A 15,677-nucleotide genomic window follows, 5' to 3' on the forward strand; every position below is an offset into this window, starting at 1 on the left:
CTGTTCCACTCCAGGAACAAAGAGTGGCGGTAAGCTGTGAGGGCTGGGTGCTGGTTCTGCCCAGCGCGCACGCCTGCGCGCGTCCATCCCCCTTGGCAGGAAAAGGAGGAGTGCTTTTGGGTGGAAATCGGCACTAACAGTATAATAGTGGGTTTATCTTCTTGGATTGCTTTTGGTTTTCTTTAGTTTTTACTAAGTTCTGCTGAAGAAAATGTGTTTTTTTTTTTTTTTTTTTTGGTGAGGGCACAACATGCTCTGCCTTTCAGGTGTTTTTGGAAGCCCTCCTTCCGCACGAGCACGCAGCCCGTCCACGACGTGTGTAGCGGACGGAGGTGGCCAAGCTGTCAAAGAGGAGACTGAGCCATCATCAGGGGGCTGTGGGAGAAGCGTCCAGCAGCCCAGCACTTCTCACGTCCGTGCTGAGAATGAAAAAGGGGTGAGAATTTCAGCACTTCGTTAGTGCCTCACTCCCTGCTTTTATATGTGTGAATACGGGTCGGTACAGTTTTGCAGTCTCTGTGTTATGGTGAGCAGGAGTTTGATGGAAATAGGCCGTAGCCATCAGGCTGCTTCTCCCTGCTTTCTCTTTTTGGTGCCACCTGCATATTTTACAGTGGCACATTGCTGTGTCAGAAGGTTCCCACCTAACTCGGAAGTTGCGGGGAGCGGAGCTGGAAAATGCCCACGTCTCTGACTCCCACAGCCCACAGAAATGTGGAAGGAGGAATTAGCTGGGTTTGATCATGTCTTGTTTTATCGATGGACGTATTAATCTAGCTCCATTCATAAGGTTTTTTTAAAAACACACTGAATATTTGTCCCATAATATAGTGTCACGAGGCATGGTGCTGCTACGTTAAATACTATTTACATCTGTTATAACACGGAGCAAGATTTATCTGAATGAAGTGTGATACACATTTTAAAAAAGTTTGAAATGAAAATCACAAATCTTTCTGAAAGCATTTAAAATAACATTTTAAGATGAGTAAAACTTGAAGTTAACGATAAACAGTGTCTTTATTTTCTGATTCCCACTGAAGATGTGAATACTTGGAGGGATCAAATTCAGAGGAGTAAATGGAGGAATCTATTAAATGTGACTAAGTTTTCATGAGGAACTGTAAGTGTCTTAAACATATAAGAGAGTAGGGTCAGATCTCACTGCTAAAGACCACTGTTTAAAAAACCCCCTGTGTGCTCAGATGTGAGTGAGTTAACCCAGTCTGTGTATTTGTTAGTTAAAATTCTAGGAAACTGCACAACGCTGCCAAGGAATAGAAGACCTTTTCTTGTAGCCCTTAGTTCTCTTAACCTGGAATGTTGCTTCTTTTTTGCCAGTAGGACTACTTACCATGCAGAAAGCACACACTCAGCTCTTACCAGGATTAGATTTAATATTTATGTGAATAATTTCCTTTTTATCCGTAGAATAATGGTGAAAATAGTAATTTTCCATGCTTACCTTAGGCAATATCAAGAACTGGGTAATAAGTTATTGGGTAACTTGTGCTTTCTAATATATGATATGGTATGATATTGGATATCATAACGGGTGCATTAATTTCTTGCAGATAAAAGTTGCCATGTCAAAATCTGCCCAGGATAAGATGAGGCGGAAGAAAAAAGAAGAGAAAGAACACAGTCATAAGGAACATCAGGAAGTCAAAGACCTCGAAGGAAAGGAAGAAAACCCTTGGGAAAGACTTAAACTGAATGAACCAGAGAAAATGACAACCGAAAGTGAGGATTAGCGTTTGTCTTGAATAATATACTGCTAAATGCTGCTGAAATGGAAGTTAAAATTCTGTGATAATTACCAAATATCATGACTACTTAGTGTGACATGAGGTATTACTAGAATTAATTTTACACTGCAGTTTATTCTTTAGCCATTTGTTGTCCATCTTATAATGCAAATGGTGAAGAATAAAGTGCTTAAGGGAAAGGTTTAAAAGACTGTAGTTAAGAAAAATTTCAAAAGACAAATTAGGACTGGAAATACTATTTTCTTCCTTTTTTCTGATTTGTTGTTGTAGTTCAGACATTTCTTTCTGTTTTCTAGAGTTAAATCTCTGTGAGGATATATTAACATCATCAAGAAATGTATCTTTGTCATTAGAAAATATGGCCTTGAATCCTTCATTAAAAAGAACGTCCAGTTTGAAGAAGACAAAATGTTCAGCCTTGCTAGATTCCGGTAAGCTGTTACAGTAAACTGAAGACTGCTAAAATATTTGGATATGTGGAGTGGGACAGTTCCACAATACAAACAAGTTTAGTATGATTTATTTGTACCGTAGACAGTCCTGAGGTGATCTGGAAGATTATTACTTTGGGGGGGGGTGGTGAAAGGGATTAGAATTCATGATTGCCCCCTTGAAACATTTTTCATCTATACTTTGTTAGGAAGATGTTTGAAACACAAGAGGGGTTTTTATTTGCTCAGCAACTTAAACAATGTAATGTATTAATGGCAAATTGACTTCCTTCTGTCTCCAAGAAAAACATTTCTGGGTACATTTCGTTACTGAGATGCCTTTAAAATATGCAGCAGAAATCTTTTCAGGATGGAAGCTCATACTGAGCATGGTCAAAGGTCTCCGGAATTTCTCAAGTGGCTCTTTAAGTTTTACTATAGTGTGCCTTACCCCACTGTGTTTTAGCACATTGTGTATCTGTTTTTACATTGAACAAGCCACCACGTTTGTGTCCGCGGCTTTTTAGAGTGGTGGCAGTTTGCAAAAAAATTCATTCACATGGGTGAAATGCTGAATGATTGAGGATGTAACTGTCGTTTTGAAAACCTGGTCCCTTCATAGCAGCAGTCTGTACCTCAAACTTTTTATATTTCCTTCCTTTGAATGAATTAGTTTCTTCAGATGATGCTAATTATTTCTTATGCTTCACAACTTTGCAGATGAAATGTCTCTTGGGGCACGAGGACGCTATAAAGACCAGAGCCCATCAGTCACTCATAGCCCAGAAATAATGGACCCATCAGAACTGCAGCCCTTTGCAAAACCAGAGACGGTACTGACAGAAGCCTTGACCCTTCTAGCTGATGATGACTGGTAGGTGTAAACACCTGTCTGCAACCTGAATGTAATGTAGAAGGTGTTTATTTTGATAATTCACTTTAAAACAAAAAAAAAAAAAAAAAAAAGCAAAATGGACATAATATCAAGACCACTGAGGATTGCAAATGGCGTATGAGAAAAAAAGAAAAAAGGTTTTTTCAGTCCAAATCCAGATTAAACTGTACCTGTTGTAAATTGAGGCTTAGTAGCAAAGCTTTCAGAGACTTGTAGCCTTTTCAATTTGGGGAAGGCAAGCAGTCCCCTGATTGCCACTGGTGCAAGCTGTGGGCAGAACGGTGGGAAAGAACCGAGAGACTGGTGTGCTGTAATAGTGCTGCTACCACATTAAACAAAAGCCTCACTTTGAAAGAAATTCCTACGTTATATGTCATTGCTTTATTTTACAATCTAATTTGTTGGCTGTTTGGTTTCTTAGAATTCTGTGTTTTAGTATTTTTATGACAATTTGCAAACGTTTTGAATTTAAATATTTTTTGTACATAGGGAGAAGAAAATTGAAGGTCTGAACTTTGTTAGATGTCTGTCTGCCTACCATGCGACTATTCTGACTGCAAAGCTACATGAAACAAGTTTGGCTGTGGCTCAAGAGGTTAAATTTTACTATCAGAATATTTCACTGACTATATGTCTGTATATGTATTTTATAGCTCTCATGCACTGAAATTAAATGGTATGTTCATCTGTGGTTAGTTTTCCTCTGTTGGACAGTCTCAAAAGGATGAGTTTGTCGTTCAGCAAAGCAGCTCATATTTCAGATACCAACACTTGATCTGATTTGCTAAGTGAGTGAAAAAATATTAGATTGGAACTGTATAACGTATTTCATGTGTATATATTTTAATTCTCACACACTGTGAATCAAGTTAGAAATGTATTTCTCGGTTGCTTTTAATGTTACTTAAAAGTTACAAAGGGAAACATTAAGCTTTACTAATTTTAAAGTGTATTTTATAAACATTATTCTTTGTTTGTTTGGGTTTCTCCTGTGTGCAGGTCAAGAATTTACGCTCAGGTGTTTCTCGAGCTGCTGTGGTCTGTTTAGGGGATTTGTTCACCTACCTGAGAAAGAGCATGGATCAAGAACTAGATAATACAGTAAAAGTCCTTTTGCACAAAGCTGGTGAATCCAACACTTTTATAAGGGAAGAGGTAGACAAAGCACTGAAGGCTATGGTTAATAATGTGACTCCAGCACGTGCACTTTGTTCTCTTATAAATGGAGGGCAAAGGTAATTCTTATAAAGACTTTATAAAGAAATAACTTGTGAATAGATTAAATTTATCAAATATAGTCTTTTTAATGAAAAAAATCAAAATGCAATAGGCAGAAATTTGAAACTCCAGTAAGTCAGCTCTGTAAAACTTCTACCCATGGCGACGTTTGTTGGCATAAAAGTGAAATGTAGCTCCCCTGTTTGGTTCTGTACCTTATGTCAAAAGTTGGCTGTTGATTTTGGAGCTTGGTATATTTTCTGGTCATTTTGCGAGACTTCAGTAATTTTCTTTGGTGTTAGTATAGTATTCTTAGGAAATTGCTATTTTGCTTTGCCTAGTAAAGCTCACATAGCATTCTCGTTTTTCATTTGCTCTGCAATCAAATGCCTGTCTTTTTCAGTTTTCTACACTACTTTTTATTTAGAAAGATGATTTATAACTTACAGTTCTCTAGCTGCAACTGTCTTGGTTGATTTCCCGTTCTTCTCTAGACTTAGCTGCTTAATAGTCTTTTTGTCTGCATTTTAATTTCCTTTACAGTGGTGGTGGCTATTATTTTCTTGAGCACCTCAAACATGACAAGCCTCCATTTCTGGTCGCGTGGTTTGACCCTGACCTCTAGCTCACCTCAGTCTGTAATAGAAGTAACATTCCTTTCTGTCACTTCCCCTGTTAAGTATGTTGTTCTTTTTCTTTTATATCCTCATCCACTCTAACAGCAATACTTAATCAAGCCACGAGGCAGTCCAGTATGCCAGATATATACCTACTTGTACTTAATCTCTTATCTCTCTGTCATCACGCAGATGACATTTAATAGGCTACATTTCTCATAGCCTATCCCTTCCATTAAATATGTCAGATGCTACATTATAAATCAATCCTCAGACTTTCTGCACAGCTACAACTCATAAGAGTTAGTTTTGGATCAAACTCTTTTTGTTTCCTATTTTGTTTCCTGGGAAGCTGGTTGTTGTGCAATATGTTGATTCTGTCTCCTGAAAGCCAATGAGAACCATACTGCAATTACCTGAACTTGAAACTGAAAGGCAAATACGGGCCTTGGGATTTAAATTATTTATGAATCATGCCCACACATAGTTCTTCTCGTGAGCTGAAGAGCAGCAGACAGTAACCACACATTGCTTTAATTCAGACGCCATGTCAAGGGCTCTGATTATGTACTCCCATCTTTTCTTCAGCAATCCTTGGGCAAGCAATACTCCTGATCATAACTGGCTACATCTCATCTCCCCATTTTCAGTGGCAGATTCAAACGCAGGACCTATCCTTGTGAGTTTTCTCGACCTATAAAGATTTGGCCTCTCCAATTTGTGAACTTGGAAAAGTTTTCAGATATTCAAGGCAGCAGAATTACCTGAGCTGTGAGTCTGCATGCAGCATTTGAAGCGAGGATTAATTTCTTCACAGCTAAGATGACTTCAGTCAAAGTGGTGCCTAAATCGTGGAGTACAGTATGTTTTTAATGCATAACACATGGCCTAAGTAGCACTGTGAGTTACAGCTTTTCTAGTGTCGGCTTCAGAAAACTCTGACCACATTAGCAACAAAGCCCATGCAGCTCATATGGAGCTGTCACCTCCAGAGGCTGTAACAGGGAATATGAGAATTATATTTTAAAGTGGAAATTTGGGAGAAAAATGACATGTGTCTTCAGTACGAAGTGGAAAGGTTCTGTTTGTCACTGCTGTGTAATTATGCAATGGATATCTTTTCTAAATTTGGCTCATACATTGAGTTGCTTATGTCCACCACAACTTAGGTATTCAAGTTCACAGTTACGGTTTTGCCTTCAATTCCTAAGACCTTTTAAAATTTACTTATTCTCAACACTTCTCAAGCCTACCGTGATCAGAAGTATTAATGCTTGCAAGCCTGAGTAGATAGATACACAGATTCTCCATCAGCTACAAAGTTGGTTTTGACTTCACCAACAAGAGCAATTAAAACCATTTTTGTTTGCCTTTGTGAGGTGCTGCTCCAAAGATACTGGACCGGTGTTGTAAACTCACGTACACGCTTGGTCCGAGAGCGCGATTCCGGGAGCAGATCTGAAAGTGGTCGTATTTCAGAAACTTTAGAATCGTGTTTCTTACCTGCATGAATTGTGCTTATGACGTGCGGAAACAGACTCCACAATCTGATAGATTGTAAAGTAGGTATGTTTATTCAGCGCTGAGGTACACAGGGGATAACTCCTCCTATTGTGTACCCAACGTGGGGTGCTGTTACCTTAGATTTATAGAGCAAATGATTACATATTCATAATATTTCGCAATACGCCTATACATATGCAACACCTATCCCCGCTTCGTATTATAATTAGCATTTCCATAATCTCCTCCTAGTTGAGTCTGCGCAGTGTCTTCTGGTGGTGGTCGTGGGGGTCTTTGGGGATGAAGTCAAGCTCCTCTTCCTCCTGTCCGCTCTGTGACCCCAGGTTTTGCGCAGACTCAGTTTCTTACTGGCTGTTGTCCAAACCGCGGGTCTAGTTCCAAGCCTAGAGAGCTCATCGTGTTTTACAAACTGTCTGCTCACTAAGCAGAACTGTTAACCGTTATCTAAACTATTTCCCTTGAACTATTTTCTTTTGTTATCCCCTTCTTGCTATTCTCATGTTAACCCTTACATCCCCTGTTCCTATCTTGGCCCTGTATCACTTAAGGTCTCACGCGCATACAGAGGGCTTTCCGGCTGGTTTGCGCGGGCAGCGGGCGTTACTGGCTTCCACGCAGGGAGGGGGCCAGGCCTCACCGTGCCCCTTTTCCCACGGGTGCCTGCAGCGGGAGTGGGTTCTCCCCAGCTCCCCAGGCGCGTGGCTGCTGCGGGGGGGGGTGATGGCAGGGCGCTGAGCTCGACCCAAAGCCAGGCTCGAAGCGGGGGAGCTGGGCAGCAGCGGGGGGCTCGGCCGGCGCTCTGCCCGGAGCTGCCGCCTCCTCCCGCGGGAAGGGCCCCCGTTACAGCCGTCGTGGCGCAGACTGCGGCTGCTCGGGGCAGTGTCATCCGGCGGGAGCTTTAGCCCGGGCAGGCCGCGGCAGGCCGTGGGAGCGGAGGAAATGACAGGCGTGGAGAGAGGGGAACGCTGGGGAAGGGCGCCGGAGGCTCGTGCCAGGCGGTGAAGCTGGGGAGCCCCCGGCTGTGGTTTCCCAAGGCAGTCCTGTCCCGCAGCTCCCTCCTTTGAACCCGCGTTTCCCTGTGAACGAGGAGCCACGCATGTGTCTCGTTCATTGTGCGGTGAAAGCGTCCTCAGAGTAGACTTTTTAAATCCAAAGATAAAGTCGGAAAAGTTTGAACTTGCAGCATTGTGTACTCTGAAAACGTGGGGGATCAGCAGGTACGGCAGAATTTATATAAAGGGTTCGTTTGCTGCACGAGTTTGAAAATTGACTCCAGCTTTTCTCTCATTTTCATCAGCATAGGTGTTTAATGGAACCCATTTTGTAGAAAACAGAGTACTGTGAGATTTTTAGAAGTCAATAGAATACTGCTTTATTTAATTTTAGATTGATATAAAATGTGCAGGATGTGTTTCTGAGCATAGGGAGTTGTTTTTCATAAAGTTGATGGAAAGAACATATAGTAGCGGGCTCTCTCAAATATTTTACAATTACTTTAAGGAAAGCTAGAAATCTAATTCTAAAAAGAAAATGACTAGTTTTATTAATCCAAAAGGTGCCACAAGAGGTTGAAACTGACTTTAAACAAAAAGAACATAACTTTTCTTTTTTAATTGGCGTTCTTGCAGTTTGGGATTTTAATTGAATGAAATGAAATTTAAGCAAATGGATTATCCTTTTAAATAAAAGTTACTCGCCTTCGCTCCACAAGGTCTTCTCTACACAGCCAAAGCATCTGCATATCAGCAGTGCACTAGGTGTAGGTTGTGCTAAAGACGAAACGGTGCGTAGCCTGTTAGGTAGAGCGCAGAAGTACTGCTCAGCCCCCGCACCGGGCCGTTACTAAGGGGCTGTTGTTTTCTTTAGCCACCTGCACTCAGCGGTGAGAAGGTGCACGGCCCAGCACCTGTCGGACATTGTGGAGCGGATGGGGCCGGAGCGGATTCTGTCTGGAACCAGGGTTGTGGCAGACCGGATTTTCCCTGCGATCGCCAGGTTTGCGCAGGACAGCTCGCAGCAAACCAGGTCAGTGAGGGCAGTCGTTCGGGTCAGCACGTTCCGGGTGGAGGCAGGCTCTGCGCAGCTCGGTGCGTCCCTCTGCAGAGCGTGGAATCGTGGAAGCGTTGGGGTTGGAAAAGACCCTTCGGATGACGGAGTCCGAGCGATAACCCTGCACTGGCAGGACTGTTCAGACAGCGTTTGTGACAGGAATTCCTGGGGCGCCTGGTGCAGGCTGCGGGAGGAAGAGGGGCTGGGAGGGAACGGGCACGGGGATCCTCGCTGGCTGGCTGGCGAGGCTGGACCACCCCACTGAATGACAGCTGAAATAGAAGACTGGTCTTATTAATTTGCTGGGTTGTTGATTAAATAAAGAAAAATGGGACTGGAGCATAGTTTCTTGGTGGGAGGAGGGAAAGAGTGCCTGCTTACACGTCGAGATAGCAATCCTTCCTGCAATTGTGTCTTTTGGAATTACGCACTTGTAATTAGCAGTGGAGTTACAGAGCAAAGCTGTGTTTATGGATATGTGTCACGGTGTGTTGCCCTGCAGGTATTACGGCCGAAAGATGCTCTTCAGCATGATGACTCATCCTGAGTTTGATAAAACACTTGAAAAGTATGTGCCAACCAAGGATTTGCCTTACATTAAGGAATCTGTTAGCAATCTACATGAAAAGGTATGTGGAAAAGTTCTTGTTTAACAGCTGAGAAAGGTAAGCCTGTACTAGGAGCAGTTAGGTGTAGGCAGTGAACCCACAGGGGAGGGGGGGAGCACATTCAGAGCAAGACAAGTAATCAAGCGAGGGCAGCACGGCAAGGCACCGCCCGCCAGCTGCCCTGTGCGTGCCTTCCCTCCTTGCAGATGCACTGCATGAAACGTGCTTCATGTGGCTGGCTGACTTTGCTTTGATGGGGTCTCCAGCAGGGCAGGACTGTACCAGCCATGTTAATTAACGGTTGCATCTCTGCACAGGGTTTGGGGGAGATGCCATTAGATACACCCTCGGCAAAAGGAAGACGTTCCCATACGAGTAGTGTTGGACATTCGAGGTCATCATCTACCTCCCGAGATGCTCTCAACATCACTGACAGGTAATGGTCAGTGTTTTACTGTATTAGTAACTTGACCTCTAGGACAGTAGCCTCACCACAAGAAGAAACATTCACAGCAGGGTTGTGAAAATTAAACACACCTGAAGGAAAAACGTGACATGTCCCAGATAATCTCTTTTAAATAGGGTAGTCGGTAATACTGAAATGGCTTTGTGCGTTTTGAAGTTAATTTGTCTACCGACTGCCTATGCAAATACACGCAGTACAGAGGACGCTTGGAATTCACAGTAGCTCCATGTCACCACCAGTTCAAGACACTGCCCCATTCAGCCTACAGAAACACGTGCCTCGTGGCAGCCGCAGCACAGATTATCTGCGCACTTGCCTGGACACTAAGCACTTAGATCCTAACTGGGGATGCTGAAGGTTTTAGATGATACTCTGTCCATTTTTAGTTTTCTGTTTCGTCTTCTAATAGGTCTTCTGTTGAACTGGAGAAGAACCCCCCCCAAAATTTAAACCAAGCAAAAAAACTGCATCCGAATCAGAGTCCATAGGGGCTGTGACTGCCTCCAGGTTGAAGAAAGTGTGTCTATGCAGGAACAGATTTCTTTAACACACTCTCTGCTATTCAAAATAATAACTAATTCCACGTTTGAGGGTAAATTTTGCTTTGGCATCTAAAACTACACGTCCGCTTCCTTAGGAGAGGTGCTAATTACTGCACTGTGCCAAAGACTCTTATCTTTGCCTCAGGTACTGGCAGCAGCCTGTGATACACCAGCAGGGCAGGAGATTTTGATGCCACCTTTTGTTTTCGCAGTGCTGATAGGTTTGAATTTGAAAATGCAAGAAAGATGCTTATTCCATTCTCCATCAGGGACTTCTGTTCACGCATTAGGAATGAGCTACCGACTCTGTCTGGACTGGTCTGTAAATGCAGGATACTTATCTGGACAGAGAAATTATTCCACAGATTTTATAATTCTTTCCATGACTGTCTAATAAGATTAGATGCTGCAGAAAATTTGTTTCAATATATTCTAGAAAGAGTAGTTGAATTTCCACCTCAGCACGGCATGTTGCTTAGGTGCCACCTAGACTGGATTCGGTGTTTAAAGTACTTCAAGAATAAAGAATTCAATTACAGTACTTTTTTTTTTTATTTTATTTTATTGGCCTGTTGATGTGAGGGAAGTTCACAACTGTTACTGGTCACGAGCCCAGCTGCTCCTGTACAGAAACCTGAAACAGCACAGGGCTCCTGCCTGGCTGAGGTTTATCTCTTGTGCGATAGGTATACATGCATTAGAGTGGAATGTATATTGAGACTTTAGGAACAACAGTTACTATTAGGTGATTTTTTTTTTTTTTTTTTTAAATCACTGTGTTTAAAGTGAAAGTCCTTCATCAGACGAGTTTCTGTTTGCTTCTGATATTTGCACTTACATGGAAAGAGAATGTCTGAGACTGAAGACTGCTGTTTCAGCTTGCTTATAAATATGTAACTTTTTCTTTTCCAATAGAGAGACTACAGAAGCCCGTGAAGTCACAAGAAAAACAGCTCCTCGTAACTCACTAGAGAGTGAAGAATATGTTAAAGACATTATAGGTTTATTGAATGGAAAAGACTTCCGTGATCGAATAAATGGCATTAAGCAGCTGTTATCAGATACAGAGAACAATCAAGGCTTTGTTGTTGCAAACATTGTGAAGGTAACTGTATGAAAACATTTTATTTCAAAGGTCTTTAAAGCTGCGTCACAGTCTTCTGATTAAAATCTTGGCTCCTTCTTTCAGTAAGAATGTCTGATTAACTGGAGAACATTGAGGAGTAGGTGAGGTGTGCTCGAAGGGGAGATACGTGTTACAAAGGTAGTAAAGGAACTAAATAGGAGGAAGAAGATGAAAGTTTTCACTTACAGATAGCACTCTTTGAACTATTTCTGGAATAATGTGTGCAGTTTTTCATGCCATTGCCAAGTAAATATCAAAATATTGGAACAGGTTACAAAAAGAGCAGCAAGGATTAATCAAGATCTGAAAAACTGTCTCTGAAACACAGCTGCAAGTTCTGCCTGATTTGTCTAGGAGAAGGTGAGGAAAGGTCTTTATTGTGATAAAGCTTAAGGTAAGTATCCTTTCTAGTAGGGAAGGAGGTTCTTTAGGAGAAAAATTATGATGAGATCCAACAGTTTTAAACTAAAGATAGATATATTGAAAGGGAAACCAAGATTGTGTTCTAACAGTGCCACGTCTTTACTGTGGAACTATGAAATACTTCTGTGGAACTTCACAGTATCGTAACTGTGAATGTTTCTGAAATCTTGAAAACATTCTTTTAGCTAAATAGAGCTGTGTCTCGCTAAAAATGCTTGCAGAAACCATTAGTCATACTGAAAGTTACAGATGGACAGTTTACCTCCAGTACATCGCATAGGAATGAATCAAATTCAGATGAGGTGAGATACAGTTGAGTAATACACAATATAAAAACATCAAATGTTGCTTGACTGGCTGAAAACAGTATCCCAGGTATTTGCATATCAGAGCCATCTTTTGCTAAGATGGGCAATAAAGGGTAACAATAAAGCAGGAAACGTAATACCCACCTCAAACATTAACTGTTAATTCTGATGAACGCTGTTTGGGTACTTTTTCAGATCTTCGATGCTTTCAAGGCTCGCTTACATGACTCAAACAGTAAAGTAAATCAGGTTGCTTTGGAGACAATGCACAAGATGATTCCATTGCTGAAAGACAATTTGTCACCTGTGATCAACATGTTGATTCCTGCCATGGTAGACAACAACCTGAACTCCAAAAATCCAGGGATTTATGCAGCTGCCACGAACGTCATTCAGGCTCTATGTCAACACTTAGGTAAGTAATTTACTCTCTCTTAATCTTAAAGACTTTTAAGTGTATTAATTAAATTCTAAATGTAAAGTGTTACCCTTTCCAATAGTTTGCATCCAATCATTACCTTGTGTAATGAATCGCTGGTTTTATTCTCACACTTTTTAAACCATACAAGTCATCTTACTGTTTTGCCAGTTGGATAAAGAAATACAGCTAGCTGCACTTGCTGTAAGCGCGCAGGTGGTTCCGCTGTTTTTCCGTAGCAGGTGCTCTTTGCTGTGAGGGTGACCGAGCGCTGGCACAGGCTGCCCAGGGTGGCTGGGGAGCCTCCATCCCTGGAGATACTCAGAAGCCGTCTGGACACGGTCCTGGGCCACGGGCTGCAGATGATCTCCCGAGGTCCCTGCCCCCCTCAGCCATCCTGTGTCGTTCTGTTTCGTTATCCAGAAGCTTGTCGCACTGCTGAATCTCTTAAACAGGTCCAAGGACTGGATTCTTGCTGGTGTGCATGTGCCACAAGTACTTTCCTTCCTCAACTATTTTAGCTTTGTTGTCATTAAATGAATAGTCTGTGTTCTATCAGGTTCTAGGAGTTAGGGCTTGTTTAGAGTATCTTTTTGTGCTTTTATGCCCTTAAATACATCCCTGTGATTAACTTCGAAGTTAATATATCACAAGCAAGGTTCTTACTTACATTTTTCCATATGGTGTTTATTTCCACACCATTTAATTTTCTGTTTAAGAATTTTAATGTGTTTTATTTCTTGCATTTAGACAACTATTTGCTCCTCCAGCCATTCTGCACAAAAGCCCAGTTTCTGAATGGAAAAGCAAAACAAGACATGACAGAAAAGCTTGCTGGTAAAATGATGTTTTACTTTGCGTGTTTGTTTGTGTACTGTCCTAATTAGGGAAAGTGATTGCAGGGTGGTGGTGGCTATGTATCCTCCCTTGTCACAGTAGATTGTGGACATTAATGACACAGCAGTTGTCAAATTGCACCCCTTTCTAATGCAAACTGAAGCTACTGCTGACAAAACAAAACATTATCTAGTCAGATGGAAGGTGTATAAATACCTGGAAGATGTAGAAATACCTTAACCTTGCAATAATTTTAATACGGAATCAGAGCGAATGAGTTTTGGTTTGTAGCGAGTTTCAGTCCCTCAGCAACTGAGTGGGACGTACGGTGTCGGGACGTCTTCACTTCTGCCTGCTTCACTTCTCACCTCACATTCCCTCTCACAGTTCTCATTCCCTCATACTCTTGCCGGGAAAAAAACAAAAGGAACGAGTGACTGTTTTTTCTGAAGTTTCTCAGCACAGAAAATACACTGTTCTCCAAGGCTGGCTCCTACTAGCTCCTCATTTTTACTTCTGTACCTTTTTGTTTTTCACACGAGGTCTTGTTCTCATTTTAAGGCTCTTGAAAATACATACTGGCGTTCAGTCATAAAGGAGACAAGGTGGCAAGCTGAGCTGCACTCACCGCAAAGATGGCAGACTTCATCAGGGTCTTCTTCCTAAACCGGTGTCAAAAGCTTAAAGACAAATTTGCTTAAAAATTGAAGACAAATTTTAACTAGAATTTATATACATGTTTTAATATTGGGATCATTACTAGAAGTGCTGAATTTCCCTTTGACGTTTTAAGTGAACAAGGGATGTCTTTATGGGAAATACGCTTGAACCGAACAGACGTTATTTGGCTTACTTTCGGAGCAGTTCTGTGTGTAGCAGCTATGAAATTGAACTGAGTAACATAATGGACAGTCTGTTCTTGAAATATCCCTAAATTTATGCTTTCTGAATGTGCTAGTCACAAATGTTTAAACAGTTCATCTCTTGCTGGGATTTTCTGGAGTAGTTTGTATTATATATCAGAAGAGTCCATTCTAGCAAAAAGGCAAACATTTGCAAATGAAATACTTAATTCATGAGGTAATTGTCAAAGTAAGGAAAATGCTTCATCTTATAAGTATTTATAGTATAAGGCTACTTTGTTCCTTAAATACCTACTGTGTATTTCTGAGATAGAGGGGGAAATCATAAAATATCAAATGTTACACAGTACACTGTAAGGAATAAAGGTCCTTGTGATAATCATAACTAAAAAAAAAAAAAAAAAACAACAAACCAAAACAAACCAAAACAACCAACCAAAAAACCCTCTAGGTTCTTTTACTTGTTTTAATTTCATGGGAAGTTGTAATTATCACCCGTACCAGTGCTACTGCGTAAACTCCTGGGAGAGGCTAAAAGGGGTGTTTGTAGGGAAAGCTGGTATTTTTTTATCAGAGTGGTGATGCTGTTGCAACAACAGACGGGCTCTTGTGTATAGCGAGCACTCCTTTGTTAGTCGCTGTGAGAGGATGATTTGACATCAAGAGCTTTTAAACACCTCTCAAAACAGGGGATCGCTTCTCAACTGCATTTGACAAAGTCTTCCAACACTGCTCCATGACCTGTTGTTTTTATTGCAGATCTTGTCACGGAGTTATACCCACGGAAGCCTTACGCTGTGGAGCAAAAAGTTCTAGCTGTCCTTTGGCACCTCCTGGGCAACATGACGAACAGCGGCTCTGTGCCTGGAGCCGGGGGAAACATCCGGGCAGCCGCAGCCAAACTCTCAAAAGCACTTTTTGCACAGATGGGCCCGAGCCTGTTCACTCACGCCGCATCTCAGCCACCGCGCGTCCGGAAGATTTTAGAAGAGTTTTTGGAGATCGCAAGCTAAAAATCAAGGCGGTCGGGGTTGCGCGTGGAAGTCCCGTCAGCCGCCCGACGCGGGGGGGGGGGGGGGGCAGCTGTTGGCAGGGGACAAACGCGCTTCTGACTTGTTTTAGCACCGAAATTTACTCTGATCGGCGGAGGAAAACCCTGGAGGCGATCGTACGCCTCCAACAGGGTTTGGCGCGGTATTTGTGAAAAACACATCTTTTTAACCCACGCTTGCGCAGTGTTAGCTCCCTGGGGCTGCTGTCGCGGTGCCCTCAGGGTTTGCTTGGTGGCCGGGCACGCTCCCCTGCGGGGGGGGGGGGGGGGACACAGACAGTTCCGGCAGCTCCCGGCGAAGCGCAGCGGCCCGCTCGGCGGGAAACAGACCCGTTTTTTTTTTCCTTTTTTTCGTTTCCCCTTCCTTCTCCCCTGGCAGCGCCGGCACTCGCCCCCTCCGCCCCGTCCCTCCCGCTGCCGGTACTGTACGCGTTTGACACGGGAACCTGACGCGAATAAACGGATTTATTTCTGTAACGCCGCGGCCGCTGCCTTTTTTTCCGGAGGGGGGGGGGAAGAAGGGGGAAGGCGC

At 42.5% G+C, this 15,677-nt stretch overlaps 1 protein-coding gene across 3 annotated transcripts in view; it reads left to right on the forward strand.

Moving 5' to 3' along the window:
- TOGARAM1 (TOG array regulator of axonemal microtubules 1) overlaps positions 1 to 15,622 on the forward strand; it is a 43,185-nt gene extending 27,563 nt beyond the window's left edge. For 2 of the 3 annotated variants that reach the window (XM_042799049.1, XM_042799048.1), the window contains 13 exons: positions 243 to 436; positions 1,575 to 1,743; positions 2,066 to 2,200; positions 2,921 to 3,074; positions 3,585 to 3,690; positions 4,095 to 4,330; positions 8,321 to 8,479; positions 9,006 to 9,132; positions 9,429 to 9,547; positions 11,035 to 11,224; positions 12,172 to 12,391; positions 13,145 to 13,231; positions 14,854 to 15,622. In XM_042799049.1, the coding sequence (XP_042654983.1) occupies positions 243 to 436; positions 1,575 to 1,743; positions 2,066 to 2,200; positions 2,921 to 3,074; positions 3,585 to 3,690; positions 4,095 to 4,330; positions 8,321 to 8,479; positions 9,006 to 9,132; positions 9,429 to 9,547; positions 11,035 to 11,224; positions 12,172 to 12,391; positions 13,145 to 13,231; positions 14,854 to 15,107 (2,150 nt within the window). In that variant the 3' untranslated portion in view covers positions 15,108 to 15,622. The remainder of the gene's footprint in view (positions 1 to 242; positions 437 to 1,574; positions 1,744 to 2,065; positions 2,201 to 2,920; positions 3,075 to 3,584; positions 3,691 to 4,094; positions 4,331 to 8,320; positions 8,480 to 9,005; positions 9,133 to 9,428; positions 9,548 to 11,034; positions 11,225 to 12,171; positions 12,392 to 13,144; positions 13,232 to 14,853) is intronic. The other variant, XM_042799047.1, reaches the window with a different exon arrangement.
- Positions 15,623 to 15,677: the final 55 nt, after the last annotated feature.

The sequence above is a fragment of the Tyto alba genome, unplaced genomic scaffold, assembly GCF_018691265.1.
Source record: "Tyto alba isolate M040663 unplaced genomic scaffold, T.alba_DEE_v4.0 Super-Scaffold_29, whole genome shotgun sequence".
NCBI lineage: Eukaryota > Metazoa > Chordata > Aves > Strigiformes > Tytonidae > Tyto > Tyto alba.